This window comes from Amblyraja radiata, chromosome 36 (genome assembly GCF_010909765.2).
Source record: "Amblyraja radiata isolate CabotCenter1 chromosome 36, sAmbRad1.1.pri, whole genome shotgun sequence".
NCBI lineage: Eukaryota > Metazoa > Chordata > Chondrichthyes > Rajiformes > Rajidae > Amblyraja > Amblyraja radiata.
This window is the reverse complement of record NC_045991.1, coordinates 8,446,798-8,460,966: the sequence shown is the minus strand read 5'-3', so window position 1 is coordinate 8,460,966 and position 14,169 is coordinate 8,446,798. Positions and strand designations below refer to the sequence as shown.

Sequence of the window (14,169 nt, the reverse complement as noted above, 5' to 3'; positions counted from 1 at the left end):
ATGTAAACCTACAGTGCAGGTCTCCCGTGCTGTCGGTCCCCTTGCCTTGCACAAGCTCCCACTTCCCTGGTGCAGGATGTTGATGGTTTTCTATGTTGTGCCCTCAGGAGCTGGGGATGGTGGACCCGCTGGAGAAGGAAGAGCTCCAGGCCGCTGTTCATGCAGCCAACAAAAATGCCAGCGTGCATCTGAGCAGTGAGTAGGAAAGTTTCAATACTTTGGAGCATCGTATCTCATAGAGTCATAGAGATACAGTGTGGAAACAGGCCCAACTTGCCCACACCAGCCAACATGTCCCAGCTACACTCGTCCCATCTGCCTGAGCTTGGTCCATATCCCTCCAAACCTGTCCTATCCATGTACCTGTCCAACTGTTTCTTAAACGTTGCGATAATCCCACTCAACTACCTCCTCTGGCAGTTTGTTCCATACACCCACCACACACTGTGTGAAAAAGTTACCCCTCAGATTCCTATTAAATCTTTTCCCCTTCACCTTGAAGCTATGTCCTCTGGTCCTCGATGCCCTTACTGCACACCTATGGTCAAAGTACAGAAAAACAAGCTTACAGAGACTTAATGTAGCTTATAATGATGCCATGAAAATATTACTTAAGAGACCTCGATGGTGTCGTGCAAGCAGGGCTCGAAATTCACGGTTGCCCGGGTGCCACTGACCACTCAAAGTGTCGCCGGGCAACCCTAATGGCGAGTCATTTTGCCCGGCTTGGCAACTTGGTTCATACCGTAGACCGAAGTGTGATGTGACGGAGGGTCGGAGCGAATGACGGGCCCTGCGCAGCAGCAGCAGCGGCCGCGGCTTCTCCCCCTCCTCCTGCTCCTGCACCCCGCTCGGCCTGATAACGGCCGTTGCTGCCACTCTGCTTTCAAAGCAAACCCTTGGAGGAGGGAGGTGTCGGCCAGAGGCGGAAGGGGCGGGCAGCGCTGAGGATAGAGCGCGGTGATTGGAGGAGGGAGACGAGCCAAAACACTCTCGGCAGCCCTGCACCGCAGCCAGGACCGATCCTGGTGTCCGGCGCTGAAATCGCTGCCGAACCGCCACTGGACCATCCCCGTCCCCGCCCGAGAGCCCCCACACGCCCGCGGGTGGCCAGAAATGTCGGGAGTCAGACGGAAGCGGTGCCCCTAGGCCCACAGCCAGCGCAGAGAAGCAGCGCTAAACCCAGCTCACTCTGCCTGTCCCTGTCTGGATTGAGACAGGGCTGTAGGCGAGACAGGCGGAGTTCAGCTACATTTAGTGCTGGCTTGAGCTGAATTTCCCGTTCACGGGACCTCCGAATCCTCTCGCGCGTGTGTGAGTGTGCGCATGCGCGCGCGGCCGCCAAGATATTCTGTCCCCCGGTCCACTCTATTTGATAGCGATTACCGTGCCTGACAGGGATGGCCAAGGCAGTGATGATGCCGGTGCTGTCCGAGGAGCGCTGGCCTTCCTTCCCACATCCTCTGCCTCTTCCTCTCTCTCTCTCTTGTACGCCCCCCTCCACTCCCCTCTCCATCCCGCACTGATCCCCATTCCTGCCTCTATTCAGTCCTCACTGACATCCCCCGTGCTCCCCTCCTCATCTACTCCCCCCCCCCCCATCTATTCATCCTGCTCTGATTTCCCTATCCAACGCACATTGATTATCCTGCCACTCCCCATCAATCTTACACTGGTCCCCCCAATTGATCCTGTACTGACCCCCCCTTCCCATCCATCCTGCACTGCTCCTCCCCTTTATAGAAACATAGACAATAGGTGCAGGAGTAGGCCATTCGGCCCTTCGAGCCTGCACCGCCATTCAATATGGTCATGGCTGATCATCCAACTCAGTATCCTGTACCTGCCTTCTCTCCATACCCCCTGATCCCTTTAGCCACAAGGGCCACATCTAACTCCCTCTTAAATATAGCCAATGAACTGGCCTCAACTACCTTCTGTTGCAGAGAATTCCACAGATTCACCACTCTCTGTGTGTGAAAAATGATTTTCTCATCTCAGTCCCAAAAGACTTCCCTCTTATCCTTAAACTGTGACCCCTTGTTCTGGACTTCCCCAACATCGGGAATAATCTTCCTGCATCTAGCCTGTCCAACCCCTTAAGAATTTTAGGACTGCATCCAGCACTGCTCCCCCCATCCATCCTGCACAGATCCCCCCCCCCCCCCATTCAACCCACTGTCATCCCCTCACAATTTTACCTACTCCAACCACCATGCACTAATTCCCCTGCCTCAATCCATCCAATCCACAGCGATTGCCTTCTCAAGCCCCCCCCCCCCCCCCCACCACCATCTATCCTTCCTGCACTGATTCACACACACACCCCCTCCCGACCCCATTGTGCTGGAAATGTCTTCAGAGCTAACATCGACTATGTTTGTTAACAGAATGCGATCAAATATGTTTTAATTCCCGATGTTATTATTTGTTTTAATCCACAAAGATGGATTAATTAAATTGTGAACACGTGAAACATTAAAATCGCAGTCAATGCTCTTAATATGGATTATCAGTACTGTAGTTATTTACTGAGCAACATTTAACAACTATATGTTGGATTTATCCAGGTTTTTTCTACAGTCAGTCATATACATCACAAATTTGGTCAGGAGTTATTTCAGTTGAAATTTTAATGTTAATTCTAAAGTGGGAATGATGGAAACAGCGTTTATCAACAATTTTTTTTTTAAATTGTTGCTTACAAACTGGGTATCTTCATTGCTGTTCACAACACATACATCTAATCTGAATGTCCGGTAATGTGGTGTCTTGACACCTTTAAATATATTACCAAAATAACATTTGCTGCATTTGATGTCCTTTGGCCATCTCTTGTTAGTTAGTGTAATGTTTAACCTGTCAGATGGGTATAGTCAGTTTTAACAGCTATTATCATAAAATGCCTTTAGAAAATTCCTTGCAACCTGTATATTTTGTTGTGGATAAATTATGTGGGAAGCGAGAGTGTTTCTGTACCAATAGCAATAATGACCCATGCTATGGCCATGTCATGGTAATTTTTGGTCCTTCACAGAAAACATACTTGCATCAATCTGTAGTGTGCATAGTTAAGCATATATGTTACCATGGTCCAGGATTTATTGACACAGGTTGATCATACGATAAATAATCCAACCACATTTTTGTTTGGAAGTGGAAAGATATAATAAAAATTCCATTAATTGCAATGTGTAAAAAGAGTTGAGATACTGTATTATAATTTTGCTGCATGTCATTGTGGTATATATCATGTCTTGATTGGTGAATATGTTAGTTTGTGACTTTATTTGAAGCAGAAATAATATGTGAATGCTTAATTGAGCATAATTCCGACGGGTAACTACGCACTTCTTCCGAGCACGCGTCATGCAAGCCATCTTAAATGACCACCTAAACTGTCATTTGGCAACCTAAAAAGCTGCCAAGGTTGCCCGGCTGGCAACAGGGAAAAAAAGTTAAGCGAGAGCCCTGTGCAAGTGAAATGTTTGTGGCTGCAGGAGTCAATACTTTACAAACTGTCTTAAGAAATCATTTGCATACATTTATTTGCCAGATTAATGAGTCTGAGAATGAAATCATCGTGGCTTTATCAAACATAAGGTTTAGCACTACATGCTGCCAATCCCAGCTGTGGAGACATTGGTATCGTTGACTCGTTGTAGGACACTGATTATTTTTATTCTTGATCTTAAACCATGTATTGTGCTTTTGAATGTAATTTACTGTGCTTATGTATACAATTTATTCTGTAATGTCTTATCTTTTATCTGGACCTTGAGTCTGTAATAATAAGTAAGTAAATAAGTTAAATCAGTAGTATGTGGAAACAAGGAACTGTACATTCTGGGTTACATAAAAGGACACTGGAGTAACTCAGCGGTTAGGCAGCATCTTCGAGGAACGTGGATAGGTGAAGTTTTTGGGTTGGGACCCTTTTTCTCACCTTCTAACCACCTCCCCCAGTCTCCCCTTCTCACCTCCTCTCCCTCAGTCTCCCCCTGTAAGTTTGAAGAAGGGTTGTGACACAAAACGTTACCTGCCTGACCCGCCCAGTTACTCCAGCACTTTGTGTCCGGGTGAGTCCCGTTAACTTTTTTGCTTTGATCATTGCGTCCCAAGCAGTGTTGCCGGTCCCCAGTCTGACTGTCTCTTTGTGCCCCAGTGCTGCAGTCCGTGGCCAGGATCAACACAGCCGTACGCTGGGACGACGAAGAACTGATGGACCCCAGTGCCAAACTGCCCGAGGTCTACCCATTCGCAGGGGCGCTGTACCAGAGGGAGCTGGCTGCTCTCCAGCGGCAGAAACCACAGGTGAGCAAGCAACCGCCAGCTCCCGTTCACCGCCAGCTCACACTGCAGACGTTCAGATCCAAGAGCGTATAATTGGCATATGTATCGGCACACAACATGAATGAATGAATACGTTTATTAGCCAAGTATGTTCCCATACAAGGAATTTGTCTTGGTGCTCCACTCGCCAATAACAACACGACACACACAGTGTAAGAATTAAGAATGACACAAAACATTAAACATTAATAATAAAACATTACAGTTTAAACATGTAAATGAAATAAAATACCAGAGCAAAAGGAGGCTGCAGACATTTGGTTATTGAGTAGAGCTACTACTCGTGGGAAAAAAAGCTGTTTTTATGTCTGGCTGTGGCAGCTTTGACTGTCCGGAGTTGCCTTCCAGAGGGAAGTGATTCAATGAGTTTGTGGCGAGGGGTCAGGGTGAAAGGGATCAGAGATGATCTTGTCCGCTCACTTCCTGGCCCTTGCAGTGTACAAGACAGGGATGTAATGCTGTAATGTCTGAAGAATGGGGTCTCGACCCGAAATGTCTCTCGTTCCTTCTCTCCAGAGATGCTGCCTGTCCCGCTGAGTTACTCCAGCTTTCTGACACCCCATGGTGCTGTGTGTGTGTGAGGTTGACTGTGCTGTGTTCTCCTCGTGCTGGGTGAGCTGACTCTGGAGGAACTGTACGTTGCTGTGGAGATGCTCTCGGCAGTGGCACTGATAAATCGAGCCTTGGAGGCCGGAGACGTCGGGGCGTTTTGGAGCAGCCTGCTCACCCCAGCGACGGGCCTGACCGAGGTCAAGGACAAGAGTGTGCAGCGGTAAGCAAGCAAAGCCCCATTACTGCAATGTTCAGCGTTTGATACTTTATTATCACATGTGACCCTGTCACAGTGAAACTCTTTGTCCTGCACACCATACACAAGGTGTTGTTGTTGTTGTTGTTCGTCCTTCGTAGACCTAGAAGACCATGTGGTTTTTGTTTGTGTTGTGTTACGGTTGTGGTAATAACTGAAGCCTTACACCATGATAAAGGTCCAAAGACTTTATTAACGACATAGCATTGATAACTTCATGCTAGCACCTTTCTCTAATTCTCAGGGAAACAGGCAGGGAGGGTTACTGTAAAAGCAAGTAGGCGCAACTACAAAAGCATGATTCATAACATGAGTGACACTGATCTACATCCTCCCTCTTAAAGAATCAATAACAGTACAAACCCATTAACTAAGTAAGGCACGCATAGCAATTGATAATAAACTGGAGGAAAGACAAACATAGTCCGGGTACTTCACAACCGGCTTACAAACAAGACCAGCACGTGTACGATAGAGACCATCTCCGTTCTTTTCCCGCGGGGAGAGAGCAGGTGGCTTCACAGTTGAGGGAGACTGAACCAGCATTCCTCAGCATTCCTGGAGAGGAAGCAGGAGACTGAGGCGCAGGCCAAGTCGTCACGGACAGATGATGGCAACGGCAATAACACTGTTGCGTATGCCTCGTGTACCTCGACTGACACAGAACAACGATGTGCCCAAATTGAGAAAGAGCTGTTGGCGGTTGTTTTCGCCTGCACGAAATTCAATGATTTCATCTTTGGTCACAGTCACGATTGAAACTGATCACCAACCTCTGATCAGCATTTTCAACAAACCAATCCACGCCTCTCCGGTGCGCCTACAGCAGATGTTGCTGCAACTTTCTTGATCTACAGTTTGTGGGTCCGGAGGTGACTAGTGAGACGGATCTGGGCCCGGAAGGTTCACTCGCCCAAATATGGGATACAGTTGTGTGGGTGCTGCAGTAGAAGTTGAAGTGGCTGGAGCCTTGCGCGCGGCACGTTCCCTCTGAGCTTCTGCTGTGCGCTTCTTCTCAACTGCACGCGCTCCTGTAGAGATCTTGCTTCGCCCAGTTGGGCGGGACGGGTCCTGAAGTCATGACGTGCGCTTGACTTGGATTAATATGAGGGAGAATTGCGCAAATCGTCAGCCTCACTATCTCAATAGACAACAGGTGCAGGAGGAGGCCATTCAGCCCTTCGAGTCACCACCACCATTCAATGTGATCATGGCTGATCATCCCCAATCACTACCCCGTTCCTGCTTTCTCCCCATATCTCCTGACTCCGCTATCTTTAAGAGCCCTATCTAGCTCTCTCTTGAAAGTATCCAGAGAAACTCCACCTCCTTCGAGGCAGAGAATTCCACAGGCTCACAACTCTCTGTGAAGAAGTGTTTCATCATCTCCGTTCTAAATGGCTTACCCCTTATTCTTAAACTACAGCCCCTGGTTCTGGACTCCCGCAACATCGTGAACATGTTCCTGCCTCCAGCGTGTCCAAACCATTAATAATCTTATATGTTTCAATAAGATGTCCTCTCATCCTTCTAAACTCCAGAGTATGCAAGCCCAGCTGCTCCATTCTCTCAGCGTATGACAGTCCCGCCATCCCGGGAATTAACCTTGTTAAACCTACGCTGCACTCCCTCAATAGCAAGAATGTCCTTCCTCAAATTAGGGGACCAAAACTGCACACAATACGCCAGGTGTGGTCTCTCTAGGGCCCTATACAACTCCAGAAGGACGTCTTTGCTCCTATACTCGATTCCTCTGGTTATGAAGGCCAACATGCCATTCGCTTTCTTCACTGCCTGCTGTGCCTGCATGCGTACTTTCATTGACTGATGAACAAGGGCCCCCAGGTCCCTTGTACTTCCCCTTTTCCCAACTTGACACCATTCAGATAATAATCTGCCTTCCTGTTTTTGCTACCAAAGTGGATAACCTCACATTTATCCACATTAAACTGCATCTGCCCACTCACCCAACCTGTCCAAATCACCCTGCATTGTCATAGCATCCTCCTCACAGTTCACACTGCCACCCAGCTTTGTGTCATCTGCAAATTTGCAAATGTTACTCGTCCCGGCCTATCTGTATCCAGTGGCAAGAAATAGACAAGACGGCTGGCGATAGGTCAGGATGCAGTGGATGGTCATGTGAATGTTGTGCCCTAATTGCACGCCACGATGCTTTGCTGGCTCCACCTTCCTACCCGTTGTACTGCCAAATGGTGGTCTGTTCCGCCGGTTCCAGTCAAGGTATGTAAAGGACACACAAGGTATTCAAAGAGTTGCCGCGGATGGGGCCCCGACATTCATTATGGTCATACGTGATAGGATCATGTTTAATAAAGAACTGCAAATGCTGGAAAGATCAAAGGTAGACAAAAATGCTGGAGGAACTCAGCGGGTGAGGCAGCATCAATGGAGAGAAGAATAAGCAACGTTTCGGCAGAGACCCTTCTTCATAATCAGGCCATTCGGCCCATCGAGTCTGCTCCACCATTCAATCATGGCTGATCTATCTCTCCCTCCTAACCTCATTCTCCTGCCCTCTCCCCATAACCCCGAACACCCGTACTAATCAAGGTTCCCGGAGGTTGCAGGTGGTTGCCGGAGGTTGCAGGAAGTGGAAGCAGGTAGGGAGACTGACAAAAACCTCCGGGAACCGCACGGAAACCTCGGGTGGGGCGCAAAGTCTCCAGAGGTTTTCGTTCAGGTTTCATAAGTGGGACAGGATCTCTTGGGTGCTTGTCTGCGCAGAGTTTGTACGTTCTCCCCGTGACCCACGTGGATTTGCTCTGACATCTTCGGTTTCCTCCCACATTCCAAAGACGTACAGGTTTGTAGGTTAATTGGCTTGAAATGCATGATTCCGCGTTGTATCTCTAAACTAAACAGCTCTGAATTGTTCTATTTGTCCCCACCACTATGATGCATAGACGTCCTTGGAAGCACAAATGGGTCGGCTTTACTGAACATGTCAGGACATCCATATCCATGAATCCCACAGGCAATATAAGGGAACAGGGTTATGGGGAGAAGGCAGGAGAATGGAGTTAGGAGGGAGCGATAGATTGAATATTTAATAGCTATATTTAAGAGGGAGTTAGATGTGGCCCTTGTGGCTAAAGGGATCAGGGGGTATGGAGAGAAGGCAGGTACAGGATACTGAGTTGGATGATCAGCCATGATCATATTGAATGGCGGTGCAGGCTCGAAGGGCCGAATGGCCTCTACTCCTGCACCTATTTTCTATGTGTCTATGTTTCTATGAATGGCGGAGTAGACTTGATGGGTTGAACGGCTTAGTTCTGGTCCTATCACTTCCATCGGCACTAGATGACTGCCCTGAGCGTGTGACATCTTCCCCTCTCCCCGTGCACCCACATGGGTAACCTCCGCACGTTTTTTTGCAGAAATCGTCGCCATTGTTTTGATAAACTAAGCGCTGGACGGCGGAGATCCCGAGCAGACCATCGCCGCTCTCCTCATGCCTTGCGCCGGGCTGGCTGCCCTGGACTTCCCCGCGGCCATTCGTTACCATCACGTGCTTGCCGCAGCCAAGCGCCACAAGGCAAAGGTAGGAGGCGGCGCCCTTAAAGATGCAAAGACACGTTCCCGTGTGTGTGTGCGCATCTAATCCACGCAGCGTTCTAATAAACCTCTCTTGCGTGGGACTCTGACTTTAGCGTGGGACAGATTGAACGGTGATGAAAGAATGGGTCATGATTGGGTCAGGACAAGCTGGGCTTGTATTCACTGGAATTTAGGATGAGAGGGGATCTTATAGAAACATATAAAACCCTTAAACGATTGGACCGGCTAGATGCAGGTAAGATGTTCCTGATAATAATAATAATAATAATATATCTTTTATTGTCATTGCACGTCAGTGCAACGAGATTTAGTGTGCAGCTCCACTGATGTACAAGAAACGTAAATAAATACAATACATAAATAAACAAGCTGAATTGATTGACGTGACCATCTGAGGGAGACTGTCCAAAGGGGGTGGGTGGGGGGGCACTCATTAGGGCCGGTTCAGAGCCGCTATAGCTCTTGGGATAAAACTTCCTGAGTCTGGAGGTTCGGGCGTAGAAGGCCTTGTAACGTCTGCCGGAGGGAAGTAGTTGAAACAGACCGTGGCAGGGGTGTGATGAGTCCTTATGCATGTTGAGGGCCTTCCTGAGGCACCGCGTGTGGTAGATGCCCTCCAAGGCTGGTAGCTCTGTCCCGATGATCCGCTGCGCTCTGTTGACGACGCGCTGAAGAGCTCTCCTCTCCGCCTCCGTGCAGCTGAGATACCACACAGAGATGCCATACGTTAGTATGCTCTCTATGGTGCAGCGGTAGAACGTTGTCATCAGCTGTTGGGGCAGACCAGTCTTTTTTAATGTCCTCAGGAAGAACAGTCGTTGCTGTGCCTTCTTGACCAGCGCGGCGGTGTTTGTGGACCATGTGAGGTCTTCTGAAATGTGAGTGCCCAGAAACTTAAAGCTGGACACTCTCTCCACACTTTCCCCATAAATGGAGATTGGGGCGTATTCTCCAGAATGGGACCTCCTGAAGTCAATAATCAGCTCCTTGGTCTTGGAGGTGTTTAGTGCCAAGTTGTTATTGGCGCACCAGTCCGCCAGGTTCTGCACCTCCACTCTGTATTTTGTTTCATCACCGTTGGTGATCAGCCCAATCACTGTTGTGTCGTCTGCAAACTACACGATGGTGTTGGTGTCGAATGCAGGAATACAGTCGTGAGTGAAGAGGGAGTAGAGCATGGGGCTTAGTACACAACCCTGTGGTGTGCCGGTGCTCAGGGTGATGGTGGAGGACAGGTACGGGCCCAGTCTCACTGCCTGCGGGCGCTCCGTGAGAAAGTTCAGGATCCAAGCGCATATCGGTGAGCTGAGGCCTAGCTGGTGGAGTTTAGTGGTGAGCTTGGTGGGGATGACCGTATTGAATGCAGAGCTATAGTCAATGAAGAGCATCCTCACATACGTGCCCTGTTGGGGGAGTCCAGAACCAGGGTTCACAGTTTAAGGATAAGGGGTCGGCCATTTAGGATTGAGATGAGGAAAAACATCTTCACCCAGAGATTTGTGAATCTGTGGAATTCTCTGCCACAGAAGGCAGTGGAGGCCAATTCACTGGATGATTCAAGAGAGAGTTAGATTTAGCTCTTGGGGCTAACGGAATCAAGGGATATGGGAAGAAAGCAGGAACAGGGTTCTGATTTTAGATGTTAAAAAAGAATTGCAGATGCTGGAAAAATCGAATGTAGACAAAAATGCCGGGGAAACTCAGCGGGTGAGGCAGCATCTATGGAGTGAAGGAATAGGTGACGTTTCGGGTCGAAACGTCACCACTGCTCTGGCTGGAGGAGATTCAGGAGGGGATTCACAAGGCCAATCAAGACAGTCAGATGGCGAGAAAAAGTGAGTCGTTCCATCAGTAGCTGCATGCAGACAGGCTCCGTCATGGCAACGAACGCTCGGTGTCAAATGAAGCTAAAATACAAACTGCTGGATTGTAAGCGGAACATGCTGGGAACATTCAGCAGAGTCGGCAGCATCTGTGGAAAGGGCAGCAGAGTCGAGGCTTCGGGTGCAACTGAGAAATGTTGGCTGTTCCTCTTTGCATAGATGCTGCCTGACCCGCTGAGTAGTTGATTTTGAGCTTAGTTTAATGTCACGTGGTACAGTGGAAAAGCTATGTTGCGTGCTAACCGGTCAGCAGAAAGACAACACACAATTATAAACGAGCGAAAGGTTGTTGTCTGGACACGAGGTTCTCATTCTCTGTCTCATCGTTATTTGATATCCGGCCCACAGTGGTAGTGTCATCAGAGAAATTGAAAAATGAATTAGATTTGTACAAGGCTGCTCATTCGTAGGTGTACAAGAAGTAAAGAGGGGGGCTGAGAACACATCCTTGCGGGTTTTCTCCGATGTAACAGGTTTGTAGGTTAATTTATTGCCATAAATGTTTAAACAATTTGTCCCTAGTGTGTATAGGATAGTGTTAGTGTGCGAGTATCGCTAGTCGGCACGGACTTGGTGGGCCGAAGGGCCTGCATCCGTGCTGTATCTCCAAACTAAACTCACTCTACCCCATCTATGTTTTCAGTGTCACTCGGGGTGGCTGCCATTAACCAGGCAATCAAGGAGGCCAAAGTATCTCAAACGCTCCGGGTCCTGCGCTCGCCAGAGGTTGCGCTGTGCGGCGTGGTTTTGGATTGCGCCCGTACCTACCAGACCGAGTTGGCCATGTTGGTGCGGGTCAAAGTGGACATGGGTAAGTCTCCTCATCTACTGCATCCACTGTTCCAGGTGTCAACTTCTCTACGTCGGCGAGGCTCGGTGATCGTTTCGCCGAACACCTCCGCTCAGTCCGCCTAAACCTACCTGATCTCCCGGTGGCTCAGCACTTCAACTCCCCCTCCCATTCCCAATCTGACCTTTCTGTCCTGGGCCTCCTCCATTGTCAGAGTGAGGCCCAGCACAAATTGGAGGAACAGCACCTCATATTTTGCTTGGGTTCATTCGCTTGTGTGTCAACAGGTTGGATGACGACAGAGGTCAACACCGAGCTATATGTCGTTACCACACAAGCGAATGTACCCCAGTGGTATGAACATTGACTTCTCTAACTTCAGATAGCCCTTGCTTTCCCTCTGTCTCCATCCCCAGTTCTCCCACTAGTCTTACTGTCTCTGACTACATTCTATCTGTCCCGCCCCCTCTCCTGACATCAGTCTGAAGGCCCGAAACATCGCCCATTCCATCTCTCCAGAGATGCCGCCTGTCCCGCTGAGTTACTCCAGCATCTTGTATCTACCTTGGGTAACACACCTGTTGAGTGAGGTAAAAAACGTTTCTTCAACTGGTTATCAGGTGGCGTGGCGGTAGAGCCACTGCCTCACAGCACGGAAACCCGACTCTGCGTGGAGTTTGTACGTTCTCCTTGTGACCGCGTGGGTTTTCTCCAGCTTCATATGTTTCTTGGAGCAAAATTAGAACATTCAGTCTATCATTCTACTCCGCCATTCAATCACGACTGACCTATCTTTTCCTTTCCATTCGCCTGCCATCTCCCAATAACCCCAGACTCCCGTACTAATCAAGAATCTGGCAAACACCACATTAAAAATATCCATTGACTTAGCCTCCACCGCTGTCTGATAGCAATGAATTCCACAGATTCACCACCCTCTGACAAAATAAATTCCTCCTCATCTCCTTTCAAAATGTACATTCTTTTAATCTGAAGCTATGACCTCTGGTCCTAGACCCTCCCACCAGTGGAAACATCCTCTCCACATCCACTCTATCCAAGCCTTTCATTATTCGATATGTTTCATCATCTTTCTAAACTCCAGCGAGTTTGAAACTCCATCAAACAATCATCATATGTGAACCCAATTATTCCCAAACCAAGTGGTGATGACAATAGACAATAGGTGCAGGAATAGGCCATTTGGCCCTTCGAGCCAGCACTGCCATTCAATGTGGTATGGGCTTCACCCGCCTTGATCACCTGCTGGAGCATCGGCGCGTCCACATCGGCCAGTTCCCCTTCACCTGCCTGCTCTGTGGCAAGGCCTTTGCCCGCTCCTCCAGCCTGCTGGCACACCGCCACATGGATAGATAGGCGCTGTTTATGAAGACACAAAATGCTGGAAGGAATGGGTAACGTTTAGGGTCATTTCTTCAATCACCCATTCCTTCTCTCCAGAGATGCTGCCGGTCCCGCTGAGTTACTCCAGCATTTTGTGTCCCTTTTTGTAAACCAGCATCTGCAGTTCCTTGTTTTTAATCCATACTGGTTAACCATCTCTGTACCTTCCCCAGAGCCTCCACATCAGTCCTGTAATGGAGTGACCAGAACTGTATGCAATACTCCAAATGCTACCTGACCACTGACCCTTAAAGCTGCACATATACATTCCTCTCTCCCCTCTCCCCACTTTCCCCCCACTCGTACACAAATTCTGTCCACTTCACCCTCTCGTGCCCCCCTCCTCTCTCTCACACTCCCTCTCTCTCTCCCTCTCTCACACACTCCCTCTCTCGCTCCCTATCTCACACACTCCCTCTCTCGCTCCCTCTCACACACTCCCTCTCTCACACGCACACACACATCCTCTCTCTCTTGCTCTCACTCACACACACTTTCTCTCTCACACACATCCTCTCTCTTGCTCTCTCTCACACACACTATCTCTCTCACGCACACAAACACGCACACACACCAAACACCTCCACTCGGTCCGCTTTAACCAACCTGATCTCCCGGTGACTCAGCACTTCAACTCCCCCTCCCATTCTGAATCCTACCTTTCTGTCCTGGGCCACCTCCATGGCCAGAGTGAGGCCCATCGTAAATTGGAGGAGCAGCACCTTATATTTCGCTTGGGCAGTTTGCAACCCAGCGGTATGAACATTGACTTCTCTAATTTCAGGTAATCCCTACCAAAGATCCTGTAACGGAGCAAGATAGGCCACTCCTGCGTAATGCAATGGGTTGACGTGTAGGCAATGGAGCGGAACCTGGGCATTTTGTTGTCCATTTCAGTAACCGGACGCGATCTGACTCGCAGTGTAATCAACGTTGCGGGGGAACAGTTTGTGTGTGTGATATAGAGTTAGTTCATAATTCTGTTCCTTCATAATTTGGTTAATTCTTGTTAAAGAATAAAATGTTTATAAATTTTGACTCTGGTAATTTTTAATGTTTTTTAAATCATTTATTTTTAAATGGCTCATATGCTGTGTTTGAGTTGATGTTTGTATTACACTTGCACTCTGTAATTCATTCATCTAATCACACTGTTCACAACTGCAGTATTTGGGAAAATAATAGCAATATGAAGATTCCAGTTCCTATCGCCCTGGAATGTTCCTTAATGTTTTTGTGTCTATGGAGTTGTTTCTCCACAATAAAATGGGTCTGGTCTTCCCAATAGCCAGAGAGTGGAATGAGATCTGTCTGTAATGGTGGGGTTATCTAAATTAAGTATTTCA

The 14,169-nt window shown here is 48.5% G+C and overlaps 1 protein-coding gene across 1 annotated transcript; it reads left to right on the top strand.

The window, feature by feature from the left end:
* Positions 1–521: 521 nt before the first annotated feature.
* On the top strand, positions 522–5,129 carry LOC116966215 (ras GTPase-activating-like protein IQGAP3). Its single transcript, XM_033012363.1, has 3 exons — positions 522–549; positions 4,166–4,314; positions 4,965–5,129. Exons 1-3 carry the CDS (start codon positions 522–524, stop codon positions 5,127–5,129), a joined length of 342 nt encoding a protein of 113 aa, XP_032868254.1.
* Positions 5,130–14,169: the final 9,040 nt, after the last annotated feature.